The 24,265-nt window shown below is 37.4% G+C and overlaps 2 protein-coding genes across 2 annotated transcripts; both read right to left on the bottom strand.

Annotated features, from left to right (window-relative positions):
- Positions 1–561: 561 nt before the first annotated feature.
- On the bottom strand, positions 562–23,652 carry gig2q (grass carp reovirus (GCRV)-induced gene 2q). The gene is made up of 8 exons (XM_053630083.1): positions 23,261–23,652; positions 22,838–22,922; positions 21,907–22,367; positions 16,829–17,229; positions 16,315–16,557; positions 2,325–2,349; positions 1,929–2,013; positions 562–1,840 (listed from the first exon to the last, which is right to left on the bottom strand). Exons 2-8 carry the CDS (start codon positions 22,906–22,908, stop codon positions 1,381–1,383), a joined length of 1,746 nt encoding a protein of 581 aa, XP_053486058.1. The 5' UTR covers positions 22,909–22,922; positions 23,261–23,652; the 3' UTR covers positions 562–1,380.
- LOC128609645 (tripartite motif-containing protein 16-like) lies at positions 11,168–17,105 on the bottom strand. Its single transcript, XM_053628285.1, has 6 exons — positions 16,829–17,105; positions 16,657–16,752; positions 16,315–16,557; positions 13,403–13,556; positions 13,251–13,310; positions 11,168–11,907 (listed from the first exon to the last, which is right to left on the bottom strand). Exons 1-6 carry the CDS (start codon positions 17,060–17,062, stop codon positions 11,366–11,368), a joined length of 1,329 nt encoding a protein of 442 aa, XP_053484260.1. The 5' UTR covers positions 17,063–17,105; the 3' UTR covers positions 11,168–11,365.
- Positions 23,653–24,265: the final 613 nt, after the last annotated feature.

The following is a 24,265-nucleotide window of genomic DNA, read 5'->3' as shown; positions in this document are numbered from 1 at the left end:
GAGTCCGCAGCGACGTGACAAAGCCATTCAAATCATTTGAGATATATATATATATATATATATATATATATATATATATATATAAGGCGTGTTTTCGTTTATGATTTAAATATCTGACTCAATTTAATTAAGTATCTGTTAACTTATTTATCTGACTCCATAGAATAATCTTCTAGTCAGTGCTAGAAGTTTAAAATTTCCATATTCTAATAGTATTTACTAGACAGCAGCTTCAAGCAAAGCTTTCATTATATTTACATTACATTTATTTACATTTATTCATTTAGCACATGCTTTTATCCAAAGCAACTTACAAATGAGGAAATTAAAATTGAATGTTATTCAATGTCATTAAAATGACATTCCTTCGTCAGAGGCTTTTATATAGCTTCGTTATTAAACCATTATTTTGTTAGCTCAGCGCTTAGGCCTTTCCTATGTTACTTGTTAGCGATTCTGTTTAAACTTTCAAGTCTTAACCTTTTCTTTTAGCTTATCAGAGGTTGACTTCAAATGTGTCTAATGTACTATAACTTTAGCTTAAGAAACTATTTTTGGTTTTGGAGATAAAATAACAAATTAATTTCATTACACAAAATTACAACTAAAATAGATTTATTTTATAAAAATAAATTTTATACACAAAATACAAAATTTACATAATTAGACTTGTAAAATGTAACTTACAAAATGTTGATCAATGTCACGGACATAGGATAGCCTCTTTGAAAGTTATGTTGCACACATTGCAACATATATTGTAAATGTTGTTTCCTAAACCTATATGATATTTATGATATCACAACATAGTTCACTATGATATATGGATAAAAATGATACCAAACATACCCTGAGTAATATTGTTATTAAACACAGTTTAGATGATCAGGTTAAGTTCACATGCTATGTCTGAAATACATTCCTGATCATTTTAACCTTAATCAAATTACTGCTACAATTGAGAAATCTACTACACCACACATATAGTCAAATGAATTTTTATTTACTGCATATGGTTTTGAATATTTATAACATTGTCACAAAATTAGATCAATATATGCCATGTTGAACATTTAATGATATTTCAAGGTAGAAGTGCATTCATACAGCAATGTCTCATATGTGGCATTAGTTAAAATAAAAAAGAAAAAGAAAAAAACTAAACAAAACAAACCAACAACAACGACACTTAATTGCAACACTGTTAAGATGACATTGAGATGACAAATAAGTAAATCTGAGAAATTGGTAAGAGAAAAAAGAAAAGTTTTTGGGTGTTTCATGTTTCACATATTCATCAATTGTTAGTTACGAAAGATGGTTATCAAAATTTCAACTACATTTCAGCTGTAGGTTTTTAATGGCTCTGGATTAATGGGTCTAATTTGGAAGAATTTCCAGGACTTTAATTCGAAATGGGTCATACACACAGTCCTCCTCTAAACCACTGGCCACCATTCCACAGTTGGGAGGCACCCAAGCTGTGTCATAGCCATGTTGATGCCATGTCTTCTGTAGGGGATGGCCTTGAAAATCGATCCTCTTCACTTTACCCACTTTTGCATTCACCTTGAGGACTGCTAGCTTCTGGTTTCGGTTATACAGTGGATATCTACAGGCTTTCTGAAAATCACGGCTTAAATACACTCCAGGACCAAGCATGCCATCTACAGAGGGAACGAAGCCTCCAGCTTGGATCTTCAGAGCATTATCCCATGTAGTGCCATGATACATAATGTAAAATCTACGTCCAGGATAGAAAGAAGGGCTGGCTCCCAACATCCCATGACTAAACTCCTTATGATCTTCATCCACCTCCTCGTGATATTCTTCTAATCCCCTGTTGTCAAAGAGTCAGATTCTGAATATATGTAAACCCCCCCACCCCCCACACACACACATACATACATACATACATACATACATACCCGGAATAACCAAGATTGAAGTCGTCTGCCTGTTCAGTATCCATGGCCACACAAACTGTCAGCTTTTCTTCTATCTTCTCAAGATCTGTTATATTATGGATTGAATTAAATATAACACATTTATTTCACTACGGTCAAAAGCACAGATATATCAAATTATTTAAAGTAAACAAAATCAAAAGCTTTGGAATTGGTATTTGAAATGGTTTCTTCTTAGGGGACGGAATTTTAGCGCTTGTATAGAGGTTGATTGTCATACTTTCATACAAAAAAATACAATATAGTATTATATATGTTTCATTTTAGTGCATTTTTATGAGTCATTATTTTGTCTGCATAATAGAGAGAGAGGGGGAAAGAGATATTATATGAATGTATAAAATAATCCAAATTTACCTGTATCGCCTGTGCAATTCTCTTCTTAATTCTCTAGTACAGTATGTGGCTTCTTATAAAGCAGCACATATGATGACTCATAGGTAAAGGAGAAGTGAACTTCCCTCAAAACGGCAGGTTACAAAAGGGATGACTAGCCAACGAAACCATACCACTGTTTCTCTTTAATTTAAATATTGCAACACAATATTGTACAATATAAACATTTTAAGTGTGTATCATACAGTGGATATAAAAAGTCTAAACACCATTGTTAATATTGCAGGTTTTTGTGAAGTAAAAAAAAAAATTAAACGAAGAAAAATCATGTCAGATCTTTTTCTACTTTAAATGTGATTATAGCACCCAAAAAAATAGAAAACATTTATTTATTCATTTTTACAATAACCTGGCTGCACAAATGTGCATACTCCTTAAGTAATACTTTGCTAAAGCACCTTTGCTTGTAATACAACATTCAGTATTGTTTGGTGAGAGTCTACTAACTTTTTAATTTTATTTGAAAATTTTTAACTTTTTTGAAAAAATGCTCCAGATCTATCAAAGATCTCCTGTGAAGATCCTTCTTCAAGTCATTCACAGGTTTTTGATAGGATTTAGATCCAGTAATTCAAAAACATTCATCTTTTTCTTCTGAAGCCATTCCTTTTTTTGACTTGGATTTGATCACTGAGTCATCAAGCTGGAAGGTAAATTTTTTCTTCATCTTTAGCTGTCTAATAGTCCTGCAGGTTTTACACAAAGATAAGCAGCCTCATATCATGCCTATGGTGACATTTGGTTGATAAGCTGTCTTGTTTTTGTACCAAAATATATTTTAGACTAATGCCCAAAAAGTTTGACATTGGTCTCATGCAGACATTTGAAGAATATGAGAGATTGTCACATGCAGGAAGTGACCAGTACTTGCCAGATATTCCTGCAGCTACTTTAAAGATACTGTAGGTCTCTTGGCAGCCTCCCTGATTTTTACCTTGTCCTTGGTAGTATCACTGTGGTGCCCCATTTTCTTCATTTGTTCATAATGGCCTTTATGGTGTTCCATGTTTTGGAAATTCTTTTGAACCCCTGTGATGGATATGGTATATGTTGATTGGGAGCTGAAGTTGGTAACTCTACACATTACAATACAAGACATTTCACTGGAAAGTGATGAAGACAGCAATGAAAATGTTGGGGGGTGCAAGTGTTCCGCTGGGTGTGTGGAAAAGTCTGCGATGTGTTAAATGTCTGCATCATGTCTCCCTGCCTGACCGTGTGGCTTTCTGTGTGCATGTGACGGTAGAGGTGGGTAAAGGTTCACTCTGAGAACAGGTGGATGGTCACAGTTTTCTTTTATTGGACCTGGAAGAAATATGACCAAAGGCTGGTTAACATACTGACTGATGACTGATGTTACCCAGAATTCAACAGCGAGAGATATAAGACTCTGCTGCTGTGAAATGAACAGTTTCACAAGGTGATAGTGAACACATAATGGACAGAAACTAAAAATTAGAAATATTAGAAAAATAAAATACAAAATACTCATTTTCTCATTACTTTAATGATTTGCATTTGCACTAAACAACACTAAACTAAGTAACCATCAGTTTATGATTACGTATTTTTTTTAAATGAAACACGAAATGTGAAAAAACCCAACCCAGTGATGGTGCAGTTACATAGCTCAGCACATGTGAGCGGATTACACATGCTCTAATGCGCAGACTCAGTTAAGACTGGAATTTGTTACACAAAACATGGACATAACAGAATTAAACACATACTTGGGACAAACATGACCAAAGGCTGATTAACATACAGTGGACTGATGTTGCTCGAAAGTCTTAAATGAAATAAACAGAGTTGGAGTTCACAAGCAGGTTAATAACACAACTAGACCCAACTCGGTTTTATCGTTGCAGATATCACGCATTTGACTCGACCGACAGAACCTAAACGCTGACAGATGAAAAAAATAACATTTTATGTGACGTAAGATTCAAACTTGTGCTTGAAACAGCCGTAATTCATATTTTTACAATGGAGCGATTGTTGGAGCACTTACCGACAACGAGTGATATTAAGGCTCTGCTATGGGTCACGTAGCGTCACCCCGCTATATAAGGTATGCAACTATATGTTCGATTCCCACCGTGGCCCTGTGCGTGTGGAGTTTGCATGTTCTCCCCGTGCTGCGGGGGTTTCCTCCAGGTACTCTGGTTTCCTCCCCCAGTCCAAAGACATGCATGGTAGGCTGATTGGCGTGTCTAAAGTGTCCATAGTGTATGAATGGGTGTGTGAATGTGTGTGTGATTGTGTGCCCTGCGATGGACTGGCACCCTGTCCAGGGTGTACCCCGCCTTGTGCCCGATGCTCCCTGGGATAGGCTCCAGGTTTCCCCGCGACCCTGAAAAGGAGTAAGCAGTTGAAGATGGATGGATGGATGGACATCATGCAACAGTCCCTATATTGGGTTTAGTAAATCCTTGGTGTTGCAAGTAGTTGCACCCCATATTACAGAAGAAGATTAAATCAAAACTCAACACACCCTTATTTAGTGAAAAAGACATACGCAATTCTTATGCAATTCTCAAATGAAGTCTCTAGTACAATGTGTGGCTTCTTATCAAACAAAGCACATGATGACTCAGTTAACGCCTTTAGACTTAGCAAATTTATTTTACTTGTGAGAGGTCCATGACATTGTCTTGGTCCAGCACAGCAAAGAGGAAGTTCTGGCCTTCCCTATCTCACAATGACTGGATAGAAGAAGTGAGCTTGATCACTCTGGGGTCACAAAGAGGCAGATGGGACAAGAGGGTACACGAATCAAAAAGACCATAAAGCTCATTCTGTTTTTAAATGAAATACTCTAACACAATACTTCCACAAACATTTTAAGTGCTCATATTACTCTTTATATATATTAGACTATATACAGGGAGCATTTAATTTGCCCATGCCTACTATAAAGTAGGCCAGAAGGTCTCAGAAAATCTATGAAAAAAAAAAAGATAAATTTGTATTAGATGAATATTATACATATAATACCATAAAAGAGGTTTTCCACTTGCTCCTTCTGCATACTTTAACCATTTCCCTTTTTATTTATTTTTTTTATTAAGGACATCATTTGGTAAGTATTAAATATGAAATATGAGACCCTTCAGGCCTTTCAGTGAGCAAAGGCAAGAATACAGCTGATATAGACTAGTGGAATTTTTATTTAAATATTACACAGAAAACTTTATAAAATGTAATTCTGATTGTTAAAGGAGTGTAAATATTAAAAGTTTTTTTTTTTTTTGCATAATAGTCTTTCGTTGCTAATGAAATGTTCCTTGCTATGTTATAAGAAACAGAGATAGGAGTGGGCAGCAATTTTGCACTCACTTAAAGCACATACTAGTCTTCTTATTTGATCTTTGCTGTTGTTCACAGGATTTTCAGCTAATCTGCTATACAGCCAGTGACTGTAATTCCCCGTGTAAAGTCAAAGGAGGGCACTGATGAGGCAGGTGAAGGTATTAAAGTTTAGGAAATGTACAGTACTGTGAATGGTCTCAGATACTCTAGATTTTTAACCGCCATGTAACCCTTATTAATATTTAGCATTTTAAATAAAAGATAAAATAGAACAGATAAACAATAGAACAAATCATTTGTCCACCTCAAACTCTGTGGTCTTGGCTTATTTTCTGTGAGGAACATGTACAAGGAAAAAAAATGGTTTTGAGTACACATCCTACACATCTCTTAAAAGGTAATAAATGGATGAAAAGAGTACTTGAAAACAGACAGGTCATGGTACATATGAAATTACAACATGAGTTCATGTCAAAGACACTACATAAGGTGCCTGTAACCCCTCATATCTAGACAAGAGAAAAAGTCCCAAGGTCCTGAGTATCTGCAATCACAGCAAGAAGGATGCATCTGTAAACATTTTAGGAGTATTAGGTGTCTAACAAAGATTTTTCACTCTTATCCAGTGTTGTTTTGGAGGGTGTGGTTAAAATGTTAAAATGTAATAAATAAATAAATAAATAAATACAAATAAAAATATATATTGTTTAAATTTTTTTGTTATTCCTGCCATTTGTTTTGTCATAGCCAATACCTCTTCATATAGTCATGAAAACATTTCACTTAAGTTTTACACATACACACACACTTTATTTATGGTACAAATTTGTTAATTATTAATTTCTTTGGGTTGATTCATTTCTTATATCACACAAAAATGGTTGACACTTTCATTGTTAAAAATGGTCTAGCAGAGGTAAATTTCAATGTGAATGGGAGCAGAAAGTGCGGGCCACACAAGCTTCAAAACGTCTTAGATGTTCAGATGCATTAGATGTTTATTTTATGTCATTTGCCTTGCTCTGATGACTGAGTGGTTACCTCCAGGGTTGGGCGTTTGAATTTTGTTAACATGTTGCACTTCACATAATGAGTCAGTAGAGGTAAGTGTATTAAAACAGCATGTTAGTAAGAAAAATATGTTTTTAAATAATACAAAACAAAATTATAATTAATAATTAAATAATAGCTACTTTGGACAAAAACATGGGCATAACCACGCGTTTTCGGTGGGGGGGGGGGGTTGTTCCACCCAATGTTGAGGAAATACCAATCTGTCCCCCCCTATATACAGTAGAAAATATTTTCTATATGTCCCCGTTCAATGAACCCTGCCAACGGATCTGTCTTTTCTTCATCTATTCTATTTATTTATATCAATTCCTTTTTAATATATTTACGTTTGTTAAGGAAAATAGGTGTGTGCCCCCACTGCAATTGTACACTTGGTTGCGCCCATACTCAACGCAAGATCGTTGATATAGTTTAGCAGCTCAGTTTGTAAGAAATGGAGACAGCAGCCATGTGTAGAAAAGTGCAGCAGAACATACGAGCTTTTTTTTCAGAGCGTAAGTAACTATATACCTAAATAGTAGGTAACCTTAGCTTAGTATAGATGTCCCCAGGAGGCGAGCGCGTCCGTAAGTCCGGCTGCAATTGCTTCGCCCGTGTGATCCTCGGGAAAGTAAACCGTCTGGAGGCATAAGCTGACAAGCTTCCTATCTTGGTCAGTAAAGTGGACTGTCAGGCTTAAGTATGGTTCAGAGGTTTGGCTTGACCACAGGTCGGATGTGGTCGCAAAATATGACACTGACTTCAGTTACTCCTCCACCCTTTCCCTAACTTGACCGTAAAGTGTAGGTATAGCTGTGCGGGAAAATATTTCTGGCCAAGGAGCTCATATCTGGGGTCGACGACTGACATTATTTTCCTGAAGCCCACGTTTTCTACTGTACTAAACAGCATCATGTTCTTAGCCAAAAAGTTTGTGACAGCCTTAGTAATGTCTTTATATCGTTTAGACTGTTTGTCATAAGGCATGAATGCAGCCATCCGTGTTTGCTGCATGGGTTGCTCTTTTGACACAGCTGGTGATGGGGATGGGGGTGGCGATGATGTTTCAGGGACAGGTTGGCTTAAACTTTTATGATGCCTCATATTCTAACTCTCAGAATATTCTGTTGGGTGGAACTGCTTCAGGTGGTGGAACAGATTTGGTGTGTTCCCGCTGCTAGTCAGCACCACTCTCCGGCACATTTTGCAGCACACTGAAACCTGAAGTTTATCAGAGCTTAGATAGCCAAACCACTTCCATACCACTGAATTGGTCTTTCCTCTCTTAATAACTATTTCGTCTGCTTTCTCCTCACTTGTGGAAGCTCGTTCAGTCGTGTTTGTGTTGCGGACAGGGGTACTCATTTTGTAGCTAAAACTTGCCCCGTTAGAGCTTATCCTACTACTGCCAAGCACTTGCTGCGTGCCTGTGGTGTACGTCATCACGCTCGTAGCCAATTGTGTTCTGCTCTTTCTGCTTGGCTTGAATATAACAAACTGACGCTTGCGCCCCGAACGTCAGTCAGTGACAAATGTTTTAATGTATGTCGAAATATCGGAAATGTCTTTAAAAATCATATCACCGTTATTGAAAAAAATTTATATCACAATATATATTGATATTGAATTATTGTCCAGCCCTAACACAGTCTTTCTCTAAACCACTGGCCACCATTCCACAGTTGAAGGCACCCAAGCTATGTCATAGCCATGTTGATGCCATGTCTTCTGTAGGGGATGGCCTTGATAATCATTCTAATTCACTTTACCCACCTGTACATTCACCATGATGACCGCTAGCTTCTGGTTTCGGTTATACGGTGGATAACTAGAGGCATTCTGAAAATCACGGCTTAAATACACCCCAGGACCGAACATGCCGTCTACAGAGGGAATGAAGCCTCCAGATTTGATCTGAGATCTGGGATCTTCAGAGCATTAGCCCATGTAGTGCCATGATACATGATGTAAGATTTTCGTCCAGGACAGAAAGAAGGGCTGGCTCCCAATATCCCATGACTAAACTCCTCATGAACTTCATCTACCACCTCGTGATATTCTTCTAATCCTCTGTTGTCAAAGAGTCAGATTCTGAATATATGTAAATTTCATACATGCATACATACATACCCAGAATAACCAAGATCGAAGTCATCCGCCTGTTCAGTATCCATGGTCACACAAACTCTCAACTGGGCATAAACTGCAACGTGAACCTTGCTTTAGGGTTAGCATTTTCTCCCTGTCTCCTTGCCATCTGGAGCGTGATTGAATACCAGCCGAAATCGCGCTGTCAACTGCTCCAAGGATGAGATGGTACTGCTCCCATTGAGCCGTGGCCCAGAGGAGATCTCTCCCGGTTAAAAGCTCCATGAAGTGGGTGATTCTCCTGGCTTCTGGCATCTCTGGGTAGCTCACAAAAAACAGGGAGCATTGGAGTAGAAAACCCCTACAGCACGCCGGATCCCCGGCATACTTCTCCGGTGCCAGTATGGGAGGAAACTGAGCATGCGTCGGTGTAGTGACCGGTGCGGTCTGAACCAGCCGATTTAACTGCGCAGTCAGGGAGTTTAGCTGCTGATGCTGGTCGCTTATCATTCTCCTGTGGCCATCAAAGGCTTGACACCACTCCGGGTTACCTGCTGCTTCCATAAGGAAGGCGAAGTAATCTATCACGATCCATAGGCGGAGACGGAAGCAGTTGCAGGTATACAGACTCAAAGTAATTTAATCCAAAGGCAAAGTTCGTGGTCGTGAAACAGGCAGGGGTCAGGCGATCAGACAAACAAACAAAACAAAGCAAGGCAGAAATCGAGGTCGGGGACAGAAACACTGGCAGAGAGCAAATCTACTGAACGTTTACTTCGCAAAGTCCTTTAGTTCCCAAAGTCTCTTATATACTGTGTGTGAGATTGGTTGCAGGTGTGTGCGGTTAGAACTCCGGGGAAGGTGCGCATGCATGTGTGGGAAGTGTAGTCCTCAGCGGCCATGTTTGTAGTTCGTGGTGCCTCCTGGGAAACTGCGTCGTGGTTAGGCTGTGATATGACACATTCAGCCAGTAATAAGACTTTTGCTTTGGTTGTTTTAGCTTGAAAGGAGCAATGGAATCTTGGCATTAAGTGGTGTACTTAGAGTGTGCAGGCTCAATAGAAAATTTTCGTTTAGGACAACATAAAGTTGATCGACCAAGTCTAAATAGGGGGAAGTCTAAACCTCTGGTTATTATAATCTTTCTCTAGTTAATGTGTACATAGGAAAACTATGGCATGATTATATAAAGCTAATTTTACTCAGATATTATTGGTCTATCTTTGTAGATTTTAGTGGTCATGACCTCTGCCAAGAGATAACATTACTATAACTAAGTGTTACTACAGCCATAAAATTCCACCTTAATCAATATGATTTTTTTTTTTTTTTTAGAAATTTAAAAGAATCTAATTAATTAACATCAATAATCATTAATGTAATGTTGTATAATCCAATCCAAAGTTATGCACTTGAAGGGTGTAAGGCTTAGTGTGTGAAACTGGTTAGAGCCTTCAGCAAGTGTTTTAAATTTATTGGATGAAATTAGAGACTTATCTAACTTTCTAAAGACTTATCTAAATTATCTAACTTTCCATTCTTGTTGATCAAGATTTTTCTTTGCCCTAAATTCTACATCACCAATCCTCATGGATGTTAAACTGTACATTCAACTGATATTTACTCCTAAATAGCCTGTATGTCACATTGACACATAGCATACTCTCAAAGTTGCATCTAAACTGTCAGTTAAAAAACTCTGCTGCCACAGTGTAAAGCCATCACACCAGGGAAATACCATAAAATAAAATACATAAACAGCATTGCCTTTTCAGCACTTGATATTTACTTGATAGTGAGAAGCAATTAGAAGACAATTTAAAAAAAAAAAAGAAGAAAATGCTGAATTTGTGTCAGATGTGTAAGCAATGAACTGTTGTATTTAATTTCACTTTCATCAGTGTGGTGTAGTCATGCTGCACTGAAATGCAGCCACTGTCCAATCAAAGCTCTATCCATACACAGGAGGTATATTTGGAAGCAGAGTAGGGGAAAAATGCTTGAAAGTGTTATTCACTGTTGATTGTTTTGTGCATGTCACCAAGTACATGCGGTCTGTGTATTGCTTTTCTATCTGAAAGGAAACCACACGGTGAAATACAATGCATACATGCGTATTGCTTTCAAACATGGATTTCATTCATTTCTGACATACATTCAACATTTCATTCTTAAAAAGCATGTCCTTGCTGCTTGTTTTTCATTTGTGAGATCAAACAAATCAAACAATGTAAAAGCAACGCAGTGGAGATTTTGCTTTTCAGCTTGGCATGTTGCTCACATGTCACAAATGAAAAGCCATACTTTTTGTGTTATGTATTGAATTTTTTTTTAGGCATAATGTTCTTCTAAACTATACTAAACTGCTGTAGTATATATAAAGCGACAATGTTCAACACAGCATTCTATCTTCCCCATTACATGATACTACAATAAAGGAAACTGTTGACCTGTAGAACCTTAATAATATGCATAGAGTAAACGTTTAAATCTTAATTGCAACAGGTGTAAGCACACCCGCTTTGAGAAGGAGGATGATCTTATAAATTTTAGAAATCACAGAGTCGGATATGAGCGCCTATCCCTACCAGTCCAAAACCAGCATATACAGGCTCTGTAAACTGCGTCTGGGCCTTGTAGATGAGGCTCAGGTTACCTGAGACATTGTAAAAGGCCAAAATCCCTGCTCCATGATCCAGATATATTCCTATTTTAGAACAATCTAAAGATATGTCTTTGTCGGTTTTCTGGCACTTATTGTCATGCCAGAATTCGTATATGCCCCCATAGTTGCGCAAGGCCCATGAGTTTTTGCATCTGCCAAAGAGAGGGGCCTGTTTCCCTTTCCTTTTTATCCCTTTGTATGAGACTGCAATATTAACCCATGACCCTTTTGTACCACACTCCACTTCCCAGTAACGTGGTGAACCACGCAGACCTTCTTTGCATAAGACCTGCAACCGCCTATCAAATCTGTCAGGATGGAAAGGATAGCACTCCGGCATTTGGACAGCGGTCAGTTTTGTGTCCAGAATATTCAGTTGGAGGTTGTCATGCACCGTATTTGTATCCAGATTAAGATTGACTGCATCTGTTGTGGAAAAAAAATTATGCAAAGTCAATTACTGGTGAACTGGTATGATATGCTGGAGTAATTCAATTCAATTTTATTTATATAGCACTTTTAACAACAGACATTTCACAAAGTGGCTTTACGGAAATCCAGATATAGATTTAAACTTGAGTTTGAACTGGAGTAAGCAAAGACTCATACAATGAGGCATCATTAGCTGGTTATATGTAATAAAATGTGGCTTGTTTTGATTGCTAACGCCAGGTTAAACTATCATCTATTCCAGTAGCTTACATAATTGGCTAGGCTGCAAGTCAAATTCAGACTAATGGTAAATATTGCAAATTTGAAAAGATTCAATGCTGTTTTCATGCAAAATGGTATAGAAGCTTCAAATCAAAATTAATCTAAAACTTTTAGATAAGTAATACAAGTTACCTTTTCACATGAAAACATGACATCACTGATTTGTTTGTCAGGTATAAACATTTACTTTCTACTTTTTAAAAGTATTAACTGTTTTACTTTCATTAGAGAACATTTTTGGCTGGATACTTCCACTTTTAATCGCAGAAGATTTTCAAACAATATTTATACTTTTACTTGGATATAATTTCTCTGTACTTTGTCCACCCCTGGTAGTTACTATGGTCGAGTCGCATGGAATACGTGATATCTGTATCAAACTTAGAGATGGGAGTGTCTTTACAATGTATGCACGTGCAATGTGTACTACACATACAGTTGCAATCAAAATTATTTAACCCCACTGCATATCAGGTTTATTGTAAAAATTGAAAGACTTTCAGCTGTTTGAAATGAACAAATCAAACAAAAGCAATCGGAATAGTTAAACTTATAATGACTTCTCCAGTTTTAAAATTATTCAGCCCACTGAACAGAATCCCTCACAACAGTACAAATATGTAAAACAGGTGTTGTCTCAAGCACGCTTGATGCAACTAATCAAGGGATTGAATAATTTGAATCCCTTGGAGTTGAATAATTTTGATTGCAACTCTACCTCATTTTAATATGAACTGAATGCTTTGACCTTTATTATTTTGGCTCTTGATCAATTAGTAGGTCACTTGACCATAACATGCCTGTAGGCTATACCCGTGTTTGGAACTCAATAACTTACCAAAAACCCCAGAAGCATCACATATCTGACATGTCCTTTTAAATGTTATCTCTAAGGTCTTGTTCACTGTCAAATGTCCAAGTTTTAAATCTGGCCAATACTTGATTTTGTTTTAGTTTTGCCAAGATACAATAGAGAACAGTGAGCACTTCCTGGATTGTCTTTATACTAAAGAAAAAGCAAAAAGCAAAAAACAAACAAACAAAAAGGAACTCACATTTTAAGAGCTCCTGGTATGTTTGTGGTAGTGGTGCAGATACGATACCAGTGTTTTTTACTGTTAAAGAAAAAGAAGTGGAATTTCATGAAACAAATTTTAGAAACAAAACATGTCTCTGCAATAAATTCAAAAAATATCATAGAGAATACCTCTTTCAGAGATTGTCATGAATCGCCACTGGTAGATTATGTGCAGTTGTTTGATAAGATTTGAGACAGCATCAGTCTGAAATGGACAGGATGAATGGACTGACAGAGCTGGGATCTGGATGAACTTTGAGAGATTGAGAACAGAAAAAGCACTCTGGGGGAAAAAACAACATTTTTTGTGAGTTATAATCTCACAGAATGCTTTTTGGAAGGCAGTCTCGCTATCAATTCTTGGTTATCAGTACAAATATTTCATTCAAAATACTACTATGTCCAAATACTGTCTATTTATTAACTTATATTATATACTGACTTATATTACTATAAAACACTAATGAATGAGACTAAGATCTTTCATCCAGCATTTACTTTCATAGTAGTTATCAGAAGCTATATTTGTTTATTTACAGAACATATTTAATGTGTTTATTTCATTATAATTTTTCCATTTTGTAATGTGTGTAATATTATATAATAATATATTAGTATATAATTTATAGACAGAAATGACAACTAGTCCTTAGATCTGCTGTAATGAGATGTCAATGTTTTAGGACCCTTAGCACATCATCACCATCTATCTATCCATGTAATAGCAACAGCATCCATCCATCCATCTATCTATTCATTCAGGGAATTAGCAGGTTCCATCCATCCATATTTCCTTTGATCCTTCCGTCCATCCATCCATCTATTCATGGAAGGAAGAGCATCCCTGCATCCAGCCAGCCATCCATGGTATTAGCAGTGTCCACCCAAAAGCCCTCCATACATACATACATACATACATACATACAACACACAGTATCTATCCATCCATCCATCCATCCAGCCATCCATTCATCCATCCATAGAATGAACAACATCCATCCATCCTAATGATCAGCAACTAAGAAGGGAAAACACAGAACCTAAATAGGGTAACTAATTAGGGGAACACAAATCAGGTGTGTACAAACACCGAAAATGTGGCAGACAACAATGGAAGAAATGTAAAAATGTGAGTTAGGGAGCCCTCTAGCTGTTGGGGTGTGTCAGGGGGGTGGCGGGTCATGGGGGAAATTGTCCATGGTGGATGTGACACAATCCGTCCATGCAACAAATAGTATCTATTCATCTGTTCTTTTATGGAATGACAACAGTATCCATCCATCCATCAATCCTTCCTTCCATCCATCCATTGAATGAACAACCCCGAACCTCCCCATCCATGCATCCATAAAATTAACATTGTCCACTTCAGAGTACAGAGGCAGCATTGGTCAAGGTCACCAGTGATCTGTTAATAGCCTCAGATTCTGGTTCTCTTTCCATCCTTAACCTTCTTGATCTTAGCACTGCTTTTGACACTGTCAATCACAACCTCTTATTAACTGACTTGAAACTGTCTTTGGTGTTTCTGAGACTGTTATAACCTGGTTTAGATCTTATCTCTCTGATCGCCGCCAGTTTGTTTGAATGAGTGGTTTCATGTCTGAGATTGGCTCTGTTCCTACTGAGGTCCCTTAGGGATCAATTTTAGGCCCCTTACATTTGAGTATTTATACATTTCTTCTTGGATTGCTCTTAAGATCACTCAGGCTTATTTATCACTTCTATGCAGTCGATACTCAGATTTATATTTACTCTAAGCCTGGTCAAATTGTGGATGTTTCTTTTCTCTCACATTGTATTTCTGAGATGAAAACATTGATGACCTAAAACTTTTTGAGTCTTAATAGTGATAAGACTGAGGTTTTGCTTATTATCTCTTCTCATCTGCTTTGTAAAGCTGGTTCACTAATGTTGAAGGTAGACGGCTCTGCTTTGGAGTTCCAAACTAAATTTAAAAATCTAGGAGTCATATTTGATTCAAGTTTGTCTTTTGACCCACATGTACAATCTACTGTCAATAATTCCTTGTTTCATCTCAGAACTATCGCTAGACTTCGCCCTATGGCTATCTTCTCCTGTGGCTAAAAGGCTTATCAACACTTTTGTTTTTTCTTGTATTGATTACTGCAATGCATTTCTTGCTGGGGTTACTAAAGCCACACTAAATAAATTGCAATGGGTGCAAAATTCTGCTGCTAGGATCCTGACTTGTGTCAGGAGAAATGAACACATCACTCTAATACTGAAGTCCTTGCACTGGCTCCCGGTCAGGTTTTGGGTTGATTTTAAAATCCTTATGCTCACATATAAGGCACTGCATGGTCTGGCCCCTCAGCACCTGTCTGCGCTTTTAACTTTATATATGCCCAAGTGTCATTTGCCCTCTTCTCAAGCTGGTTTACTGGCTTTCTCACAGACACGGTTGCGATATGTAGGGGACAGGGCTTTCTCGTCCTATGTTCCTAGACTCTGGAATGCACTCCCTGCTCATATTAGAGATGCACAGAATTTGAGCATTTTTAGATCTAACCTAAAAACTCATTGTTTTAGGTTAGCTTTTTCTTAAGGGTTTTAACCATTTTTTATTCAAGTCTGTTTTTAGTTACTGTATTTTTTTTGTGTTATCTGTTAATTTTTTAAAATCTTTTTGGTATTTTCTCATTGTGTAAAGTGCCTTGAGAAGCTGCTTTAAAGGCGCTATATAAAAATAAAGTTTATTATTATTATCATTAGAAGTAGTAGTAGTAGTAGTAGTTGTTGTAGTAGTAATAGTAGTCGTATTATTAGTATTAGTATTATCCATCCATAAAATGATGTAGCAAACAGAGTCCATCCATGGAACTCACTCACTCACTCACTCACTCACTCACTCACTCATGTTTAAAAGGATGGAGATTTTCCAAAAGCATTGCTTTTGGCCTAATAATCTTAAATCTGTCAAACTTTAAGATTATTTGGTTAGACAGTACATCAATGCAGTTCCTTACTGGCTTGATATTCTACATTTTCAGAAGATGTGCTTTTGTAAATGTACTTACTTGTAGAAAAGAGATGTTGTTGTCTGCTTGAGAGAGCGACTCCAGGCGCTGTAGTTCAGCATCTCTGCTCTTCAGATCAGTGATCTCCTGTTCTAGTTTCTCTAAAAGTGTATTAACTTGCTTCACGGCAGCCTCTTCCTGAGTCAAGATCAGCTCCTTCACTGCGTGCTGCCTCATCTCAATGGAGCGTATCAGCTCTGTAAAGCTCTTCTCATTCTCCTCCACTGCATGCACTGCTGATGTCTTTAAACATATATTTTTTTAAGTACTGTATGCAATCACATCACAAGAAAGATCAGCGTTTCATAACAAAAGTGAATGTCTATATGTATAGATAAATACCCTGAATGAATCTATAGCTTGTTTTAAATCTTGCTCCTCTTTCTCCCGGGTCTGAATCATCTTGGCTGTCTGTCTTTGCATTTTCCCAAGTTTAATCTGAAAAGTAAGGAAGAAAATTGTAATGTAATGAATACTGCAGCCATTCTATTTCCCATAGTAGAAGAAAGCATACCTTCTTCTCAGGTACCTCGTCCTCAATCAAGACAACATCATGATTTTTGTGTTTATTTGTAATGCACAGGTGACATATGCACTGCTGATCTTTGCGGCAGAAAATCTCCATGAATTTGCCATGCTTAGGACAGATGCTCTCTTTGAGGCTTCTCGTAGCCGCCACCAGCTTGTGTCTCTTCCCCACATACAGAATCTTATGCAGATCCATATGGCTTTCACAGAACGAAGACATACACTCCAAACAGGATTGCTCTGCTTTACGCTTCCTTCCGGTGCACACATCACACTCCACATCTGAGGGTGCAGTGTAGTTGAGATCCGCAGACGGTGCCGTCTTTTCATCCATGGTGGTAGAAAAAGGAGATTTTAGAAGTGCCAGCCTGGCTAGTTTTGTTTCTCCTGAAATAAATGTGGTGCCACAAATTGCCTGGTGTGGGTGTGGATTTGGACTGAGGCCGAGTTTACACTCTGACTCAGAGGAGTGCTATTCATTTAACCACAATAACAGCCAGTTCTGGTTTAGTCTTCCTCTATATGCTCGTAATTTTTTCCCAACATGACTGTACAATGGAGGCAGTGGATAGCATCGCCAGCTCATAGTTCCCGGTTCCCCAGTTGAAACCTGAACTTGGGTTACTGTCTGTGTGGTGTTTTGCATGTTCTCCCCACAAGGGTTTCAACTGTTCCCAAAAACACACCCATAGTTGGATTGGCTACACTAAATTGCCTCTAAGTGGTGTATACAGTATGCATGATGGTGCAAAACCACCAAAACATAAAGAAGCAAAATGCAAAACCAAAGTGAGAGCTTGTGTTTTAGGTATTGTCACCCATTTTGCACTTACTGTATCTTCCTGATCAAGCAGTTGTGCCTATGAGTCACCAATGGCACAGTGTCACTATGCTCTTTCTGCAAAATGACAAAAAGCAAATAAGCTCATCCACAGCTTCTTATTTGCATGTGTGATGATGGTCTTGAAGGAAGTAACATCACTTGTGCACTTGCTGATGTAGCCAGTCACTGATGCATGTGATGTTGTGGTATGTAGAAGACTCTCTGAACATAAACATCTGAACATGTAGTAGCCTCTCAGAGCTCACGTTACTTATTGGAGTCAGACTTGTTGTGACATGGTATACTATTAGCTGTGCCACCTTAAGCAAATGATTTTTCTTAAAAATTAATTGACTTTTTCACCTGATCTTGCCCAACCATCCCCCCATCCCCCACCAACCCCCACCCACCCACCCACAAAACCTGGAGGTCAAATATTTATAAGTATTCGTGGATACAAGGTACTTAATTTGTGGCCTTGAAGTATTAACCCATAGCCTCAATATATTAATTCCTGGCCATGCCTTATTATTAAAAAAAAAAACCACCATGTCACTTCAGCCCAGTTAATCATGCTTTATTCACCTATTATAAAGCACTGTTGCTTTAAAATATTAGAAACTCATTCTTAGACACTTTCAATGTCCATTACATAAGAAATGACAATAAATAGAATCAAAAGGAAAACAAATCAGTGTGATAATTTATACGAACAAAAGCAGTGGCAGCTGATGCTAAAAATTTTGGGTAGGGTGCAAGCAAACTGAAAATCATACCGTTAGTAATGTGGGACTGCATGTAATATAATAGCCATTTAACAGGTGATATAACAATGTATTACCACTGCTTAGCTTACTAAGAAAATAAATGTTTATTTGCTAATTTCGGACCTGCCTGATATGTTCGGATGCCCTAACTCTGGATGGAGCTCTCATCAACTCCAATTCCAGATGGATATTCTCACTGTGGTTGCTGGGACTTCGGTTGCTTCTAAAGGCCCCGGGACTGCAATTACAACATACAGTTTTGCACTCGGGTCTCGTCTGAACAGTGGACTAGTTCAACAAACAGACTTCATGTAAAACCATAATGAACTTTCCTTTACTTTTACACTATCTGTTGTTACCCAGATGAGGACGGGTTCCCTTCTGAGTCTGGTTCCTCTCAAGGTTTCTTCCTCATATCATATTAGGGAGTTTTTCCTTGCCAGCGGCTTGCTCAGTTGGGATAAATTCACACATTTAAAATCTGTATCCCTTGTTTATATATTTCTGTAAAGCTGCTTTGAGACAATGTCCATTGTAAAAAGCGCTATACAAATAAAATTGAATTGAATTGAATATTTACTTGAAAATAAATTTTGCCTTCCTTCTAATGCCAATTCTGTAGCCTTCATCTAGCTGTTCAGCAATGTTAAGCTTCCCAAAAAACTGTAGCCTCATAGCATTGTCAAGATGGCTGCGGTTACTTTCATGCCATTTGCATTTTTCAGAAAGATGTTTAAAGTCTCGTACCCCCGTTGTTGTCCACAACGTTTTGTTGCCAGGACTTTGAAACAGCAAACAAGGAAAACAATAAAATGCATGACTTACATCACATCCAGTTAGCCAACTCCGTTTGTCATAATGAGTGCTGAAGAAACCCTGGGAGTAAGATCATCCCCGATCACTTGACTGCTGCTGAATTTGTAAGTTGGGTCGATCTGGTCTAACTTCTTTATCCTTTTTTTCCTTCATTTGAACACCTTGTGAAAGGCTTTTTTGTAAAGATTAAATCGAATTTTCTTTCATCTGGAAGAAATGTTTCGCCTACTTCTACATTATTAACCCTCTCTTGCAGTGCCGGTCATCTGACAAGATGCTGAGTGGGAAAGAGAGTCGTTGAGAATGGACCAATCACATGAGGTCAAAAAATATAAAAACAATATTGATTCACTAACAACAAAAGTGGGAGAGTATGGGGTGCAATGAGCTGCGCCCCGAAGACAATCTGAAGCAAGCCAATTAGAAAACAGCCTTAAGTCACCTGTTTTTCAAACGTTTAAGGACCTACATACACACTCATTTGGTCAGTGCCCTGCACACAGATATGATCGAAGTACAATTTTGATTTTATTGATTTTTTAATAAATGCTAACATGACTGAAAGGCAAATAGTGAGACTAAATCAATTTTATTTCATAATTATTTATATATTTAACTTATGCTTAACATGTTTAAGTAGCCTTCTTCTGTGGATAACTTAAAGGGGGCAGTGCTTCTTCCAGAGTCACATCATCTCCTGAAGTCTGTTCTCCTCACAATAGGTTTGATATGGTTGGCAGAAAAGATACATGCAAGCCAGTAATATACCAACATTGTGTTAGGTCAGGTATTTTTTTTTTTTGTACACTCCCAAACATGTAGCTCAACATAGTCCTTATTTCCTCAATAATGTGGAACTGCATCAAGGCTATATTATGAATGCCAACCTAAAGCACTACACTCTTTCTCCTGTAATAATGAGGCATTGTGTGTGGCACTCTTCTCCACACCCTATCAATATCCTGTTTGTGTGGACCAAGCTGAAGTGTGAGTCATCTGTGAAGAGGAAGTCATACCAGTGTATGACAGGCATCTGTCTGACTCCCTCCACCATGTCTTACTGTCTTAATAGGCGCGGCATGTGAATGGCCCCCTACATTAGCAAAGGTCCAAACAATCCCCTTATGTATAACTATTTAGTCTACCTTTCAATAGAAACCAAAACCATGCATGTACTCCAAATGGTTCAAGAACCGCTTTAATTTTACTTTGAGTATGACTTGGCTAGGCACATTAGGCTAATTTTACAGGCGCTATACGTTATGAGAATATACAGAAAAAACACACTAACAAGATTCTCATGGGTTTGATTATATTTACAGATATCATCTGTATCACAGCACACTAGAACTAGAAGAAGTAGAAAATTACAGACAAAAGCAGCACAGTGTGGCATTCTTTTCCTGCTGTGGGGGCTAGTAGCTAATTCTTTTGAGTGCTCAAGTACAACCATTTTACGTCATTGAATTGGAGTCACATAACGGCGGCCTCCATAGGTTCAAATATGTATTAGATATTAAGGATTTTTAAAGTAATGAACATATTTCATGTGTTTCTAGCAATATATTTCAGTAGCCGAGAGCAATTATTGCATGTTAAGGCCTACAAGTCTTTAGACAGGTTGAAATATTAGGTTTTTATCTGGGTTTAGAATGATTACTGTGCTATAACATTTTGTTTGCTTTGTGATGTGTAAAGTTCTATTATCATGCAGCACTCTACTTATGACAACAGAAGGAACTGTATTCAAATCGTTTAAAATTAAGTAGTAAAAAACACAAGACACAATAAAACAAAGTGAAAGAGCACATATCTAAAGCAATAGCGTCTTCATATATAACTAATATGGTTTTTAGGTTTCATATATATTACAGAAATTGTTTCCACCTGATTGCAATAATATTCCAGAAAGTCCAAACTATTTCATATACCACAATTATTGTATTATTTTATTTTGTGCAATAAGTGATATATATATATATATATTAATTCAATGAACACAAGTTTAATACCAAAGTTTAAGTCAAGACAGTTTAATACCAGATGAAACAAAGTTTCAATGCACTGGCTGGGTATATGGATTTTGCCACACACACACACACGCACACACACACGGCTAAAAGGCACTTTTTTTACTGCACAATATCTCAGAATCTTAATAAAATCACTATTAGACACACAAGGTTTAGGAGAGAGTGCCACCCCTTGTTCTGAGTAGTCAGTGTAGTTTACTATAGGGCAGTTTATACGCCAAAGACTTTTCTTTTCTGCCTTTCTTTTGTTAGAGTAGCTGATAAAACTCTAGTTAGCTGTGTTTTGTTTTATTTAGTCTTTTCTTTGGCACCTCTCATGCTCACCTTCCCACCTCGTTATTGTTAAATGTAGTGTGAGTGTATTGTTATGTTATTTGTTTTTTGTAAATTACTGTAAATATTGGGTGTCCTTTTCACTTTTGGAACTGACACTGAGAATAAATCTTGTAAGTAGATCTTGGCGGTCTATTCCGTTTTCTTTTACTGCCTACCTGCATGGTGATAGCCACACACACATCTTTTAATGTTATACTCCCGTTTACCCCTATAGTAGCCAAATATTCATCCACACATCCACACTTCATCCACTGTAGGTTTTTAATGGCTCTGGATTAATGGCTTTAATTTGGAATAATCTTCAGGACTTCAATTCGACTTGGATCATACACGCAGTCCTCCTCTAAACCAGTAGACACCATTCCACAGTTGGGAGGCACCCAAGCTGTGTCATAACCATGCTGATGCCATGTCTTCTGCAGGGGATGGCCTTGATAATCGATCCTCTTCACTTTACCCACTCGTACATTCACCATGATGACCGCTAGACTCTGTGATCGTCCCTGTAGTGGATATCGAGCGGCTTTATTAAAATCACGGCTTAAATAGACCCCACGGCCAAGCATGCCATCAAAAGAGGGAATGAAGCCTCCAACTTGGATCTTCTGTGCAATCGCCAATGTAGTGCCATGATACATAATGAAAAATCTGTGTCCAGGATAATGTGGGCGACGATGGCAGTCAGCCATCACCACTTCTCCAATGTCCTCAAGACCATCGTCCTTGTTCTTATGATATTCTTCTAAGTCACTGTTATCAAAAAGACAGATATATTAAAGCTTTTTTCAGCCATATTCAGAGCTGAGTTAAATGCATTGAGTGGTGATTTAATGCTGAAATTGTGTGCATAGGTATTCAGACCTCAGACATAACTACAGGTTTAAGCACTACACAGATTTTGTTTGGGTGTCTAAATTATGAAAATTTACCAGCATAAATATTGTTGTAACTTTTGCACTTGTCACCAACTCTGAATACGGCCCCATATAATTTTCATTTATTCATAACAACGAACTACTCAGCTTATGATTTTGAAAGACATAAATCCTAGACATTTAGCCTTTTGGCCAACAACATGTAACCACACAGTAGATTTTTCTTGTGTATATTGCATTACACCATGTTGTCACACACACACACACACACACACACACACACACACACACACACACACACACACACACACACACACACAAACAAACAAACAAACACCTACACACCATAAATAACCAGGAGGGATGTCATCCAGTTCATCTTCCATCTTCTCGTCTGTTTTCAGCGTTTCTGCCATCTCCTTGATTGAATCTATGAAATTGAGGGGTTTTTTTTTTAATTCATTTTTAAAAATAATTTTATAGCTCAAATTTCTCTATAGCTAAGGACATATTCACTTCTTACCAGTGCAAGTGCTTCCACTTTAGCACATTTTAAGTATATTATTAACAATTATTGGCTGCAATTATGCTAGCACACTTTAATTAAACAAAATTGTAGCTAAATACATAGTTGTTTTTTTATTATAGCAATAATACAATTTTATATAACTATGCTTAAAGTGCACTTTAAGATTAATATACTTTAAAGAGAGAGAGAGAGAGAGAGAGAGATTGATTTCATAAACAAATGATAGAATCCAAACTTACCTGTGCCACAGGTATACCCTTCCTGGAACAGTCTGCAGTTCTCTTTAATACAGTTTCGTTTCTGACTGTGTGTGGCTTCTTATATAGCTAGCAAGCCTCAGGATCACGGGTTAGAAAGGTGTTTTGTATAGCTTTTTAAATATCACCACAGCATTGCGCCATTCTCTACTTATATTAGGGACATAATTGAATAGGAATATATTATTTATATGAAACAGATAAGCGTTCTCCCCCTGGCCGCCCGGCTATTGTTGTAAACAGCAATTATAAACAACGATTCCCTACATTTGGAAACATTTGAAAAGTCACACCAATTTTGGGTTTAAATCCAAATAAAGATACAAATATTTTGAGCACCAAACAGATTACATTTGATAAAAGCCTTCCATTCAGCAATGAATGAAATGTGCCATTACTATACTCTTAGAAAAAGGCTTGGTCTTTTGGATTGTTATTGGGTCTAGCATTCTAGACCCAAAGATTCCACTTCAAACCGTTTTTCTTAAAAAAAAACATTGTTATAGGGATATATATAGAACCTTTAAGGTTCATTCCGAAGATAACAAACTGAAACCACTTTAGGGCATTAGACGGAACTATAGGGAGTGTAGCATGTGGCCACATAATTGGTTGTGAGAATTCATTAGAAAAACATTGACACCTTAGTGTAAATCAGCAAACAAATCTATTGCTCATTAATGAAAACAAATATTTAAATATGTTAATTTAAAATGGTGAAGCTCTATTGTTTCTGGAAGTGTTTTGTTTACTACTACCACTACTATTACTACTACTACTACTAATAATAATAATCATAAACACTGATGCAAAAAAATGATTTATTTTCGAACTCTTATGGTTTCTTTAGTTGTTTCTCTGGGGGAACTCTAAAGGGTTCTATGCAGAACCCTTCATCTGAATGTCTCTCCTTTTTCCCTGAAAGGAAAACCCAGTCTGAAACACATTAGATATCATTATATTGAAATGTTTATGATGTGCTTGCGG

The sequence above is a fragment of the Ictalurus furcatus genome, chromosome 7, assembly GCF_023375685.1.
Source record: "Ictalurus furcatus strain D&B chromosome 7, Billie_1.0, whole genome shotgun sequence".
NCBI lineage: Eukaryota > Metazoa > Chordata > Actinopteri > Siluriformes > Ictaluridae > Ictalurus > Ictalurus furcatus.
The sequence above is the reverse complement of the archived record's forward strand: the minus strand, read 5'-3'. Positions and strand labels throughout refer to the sequence as shown.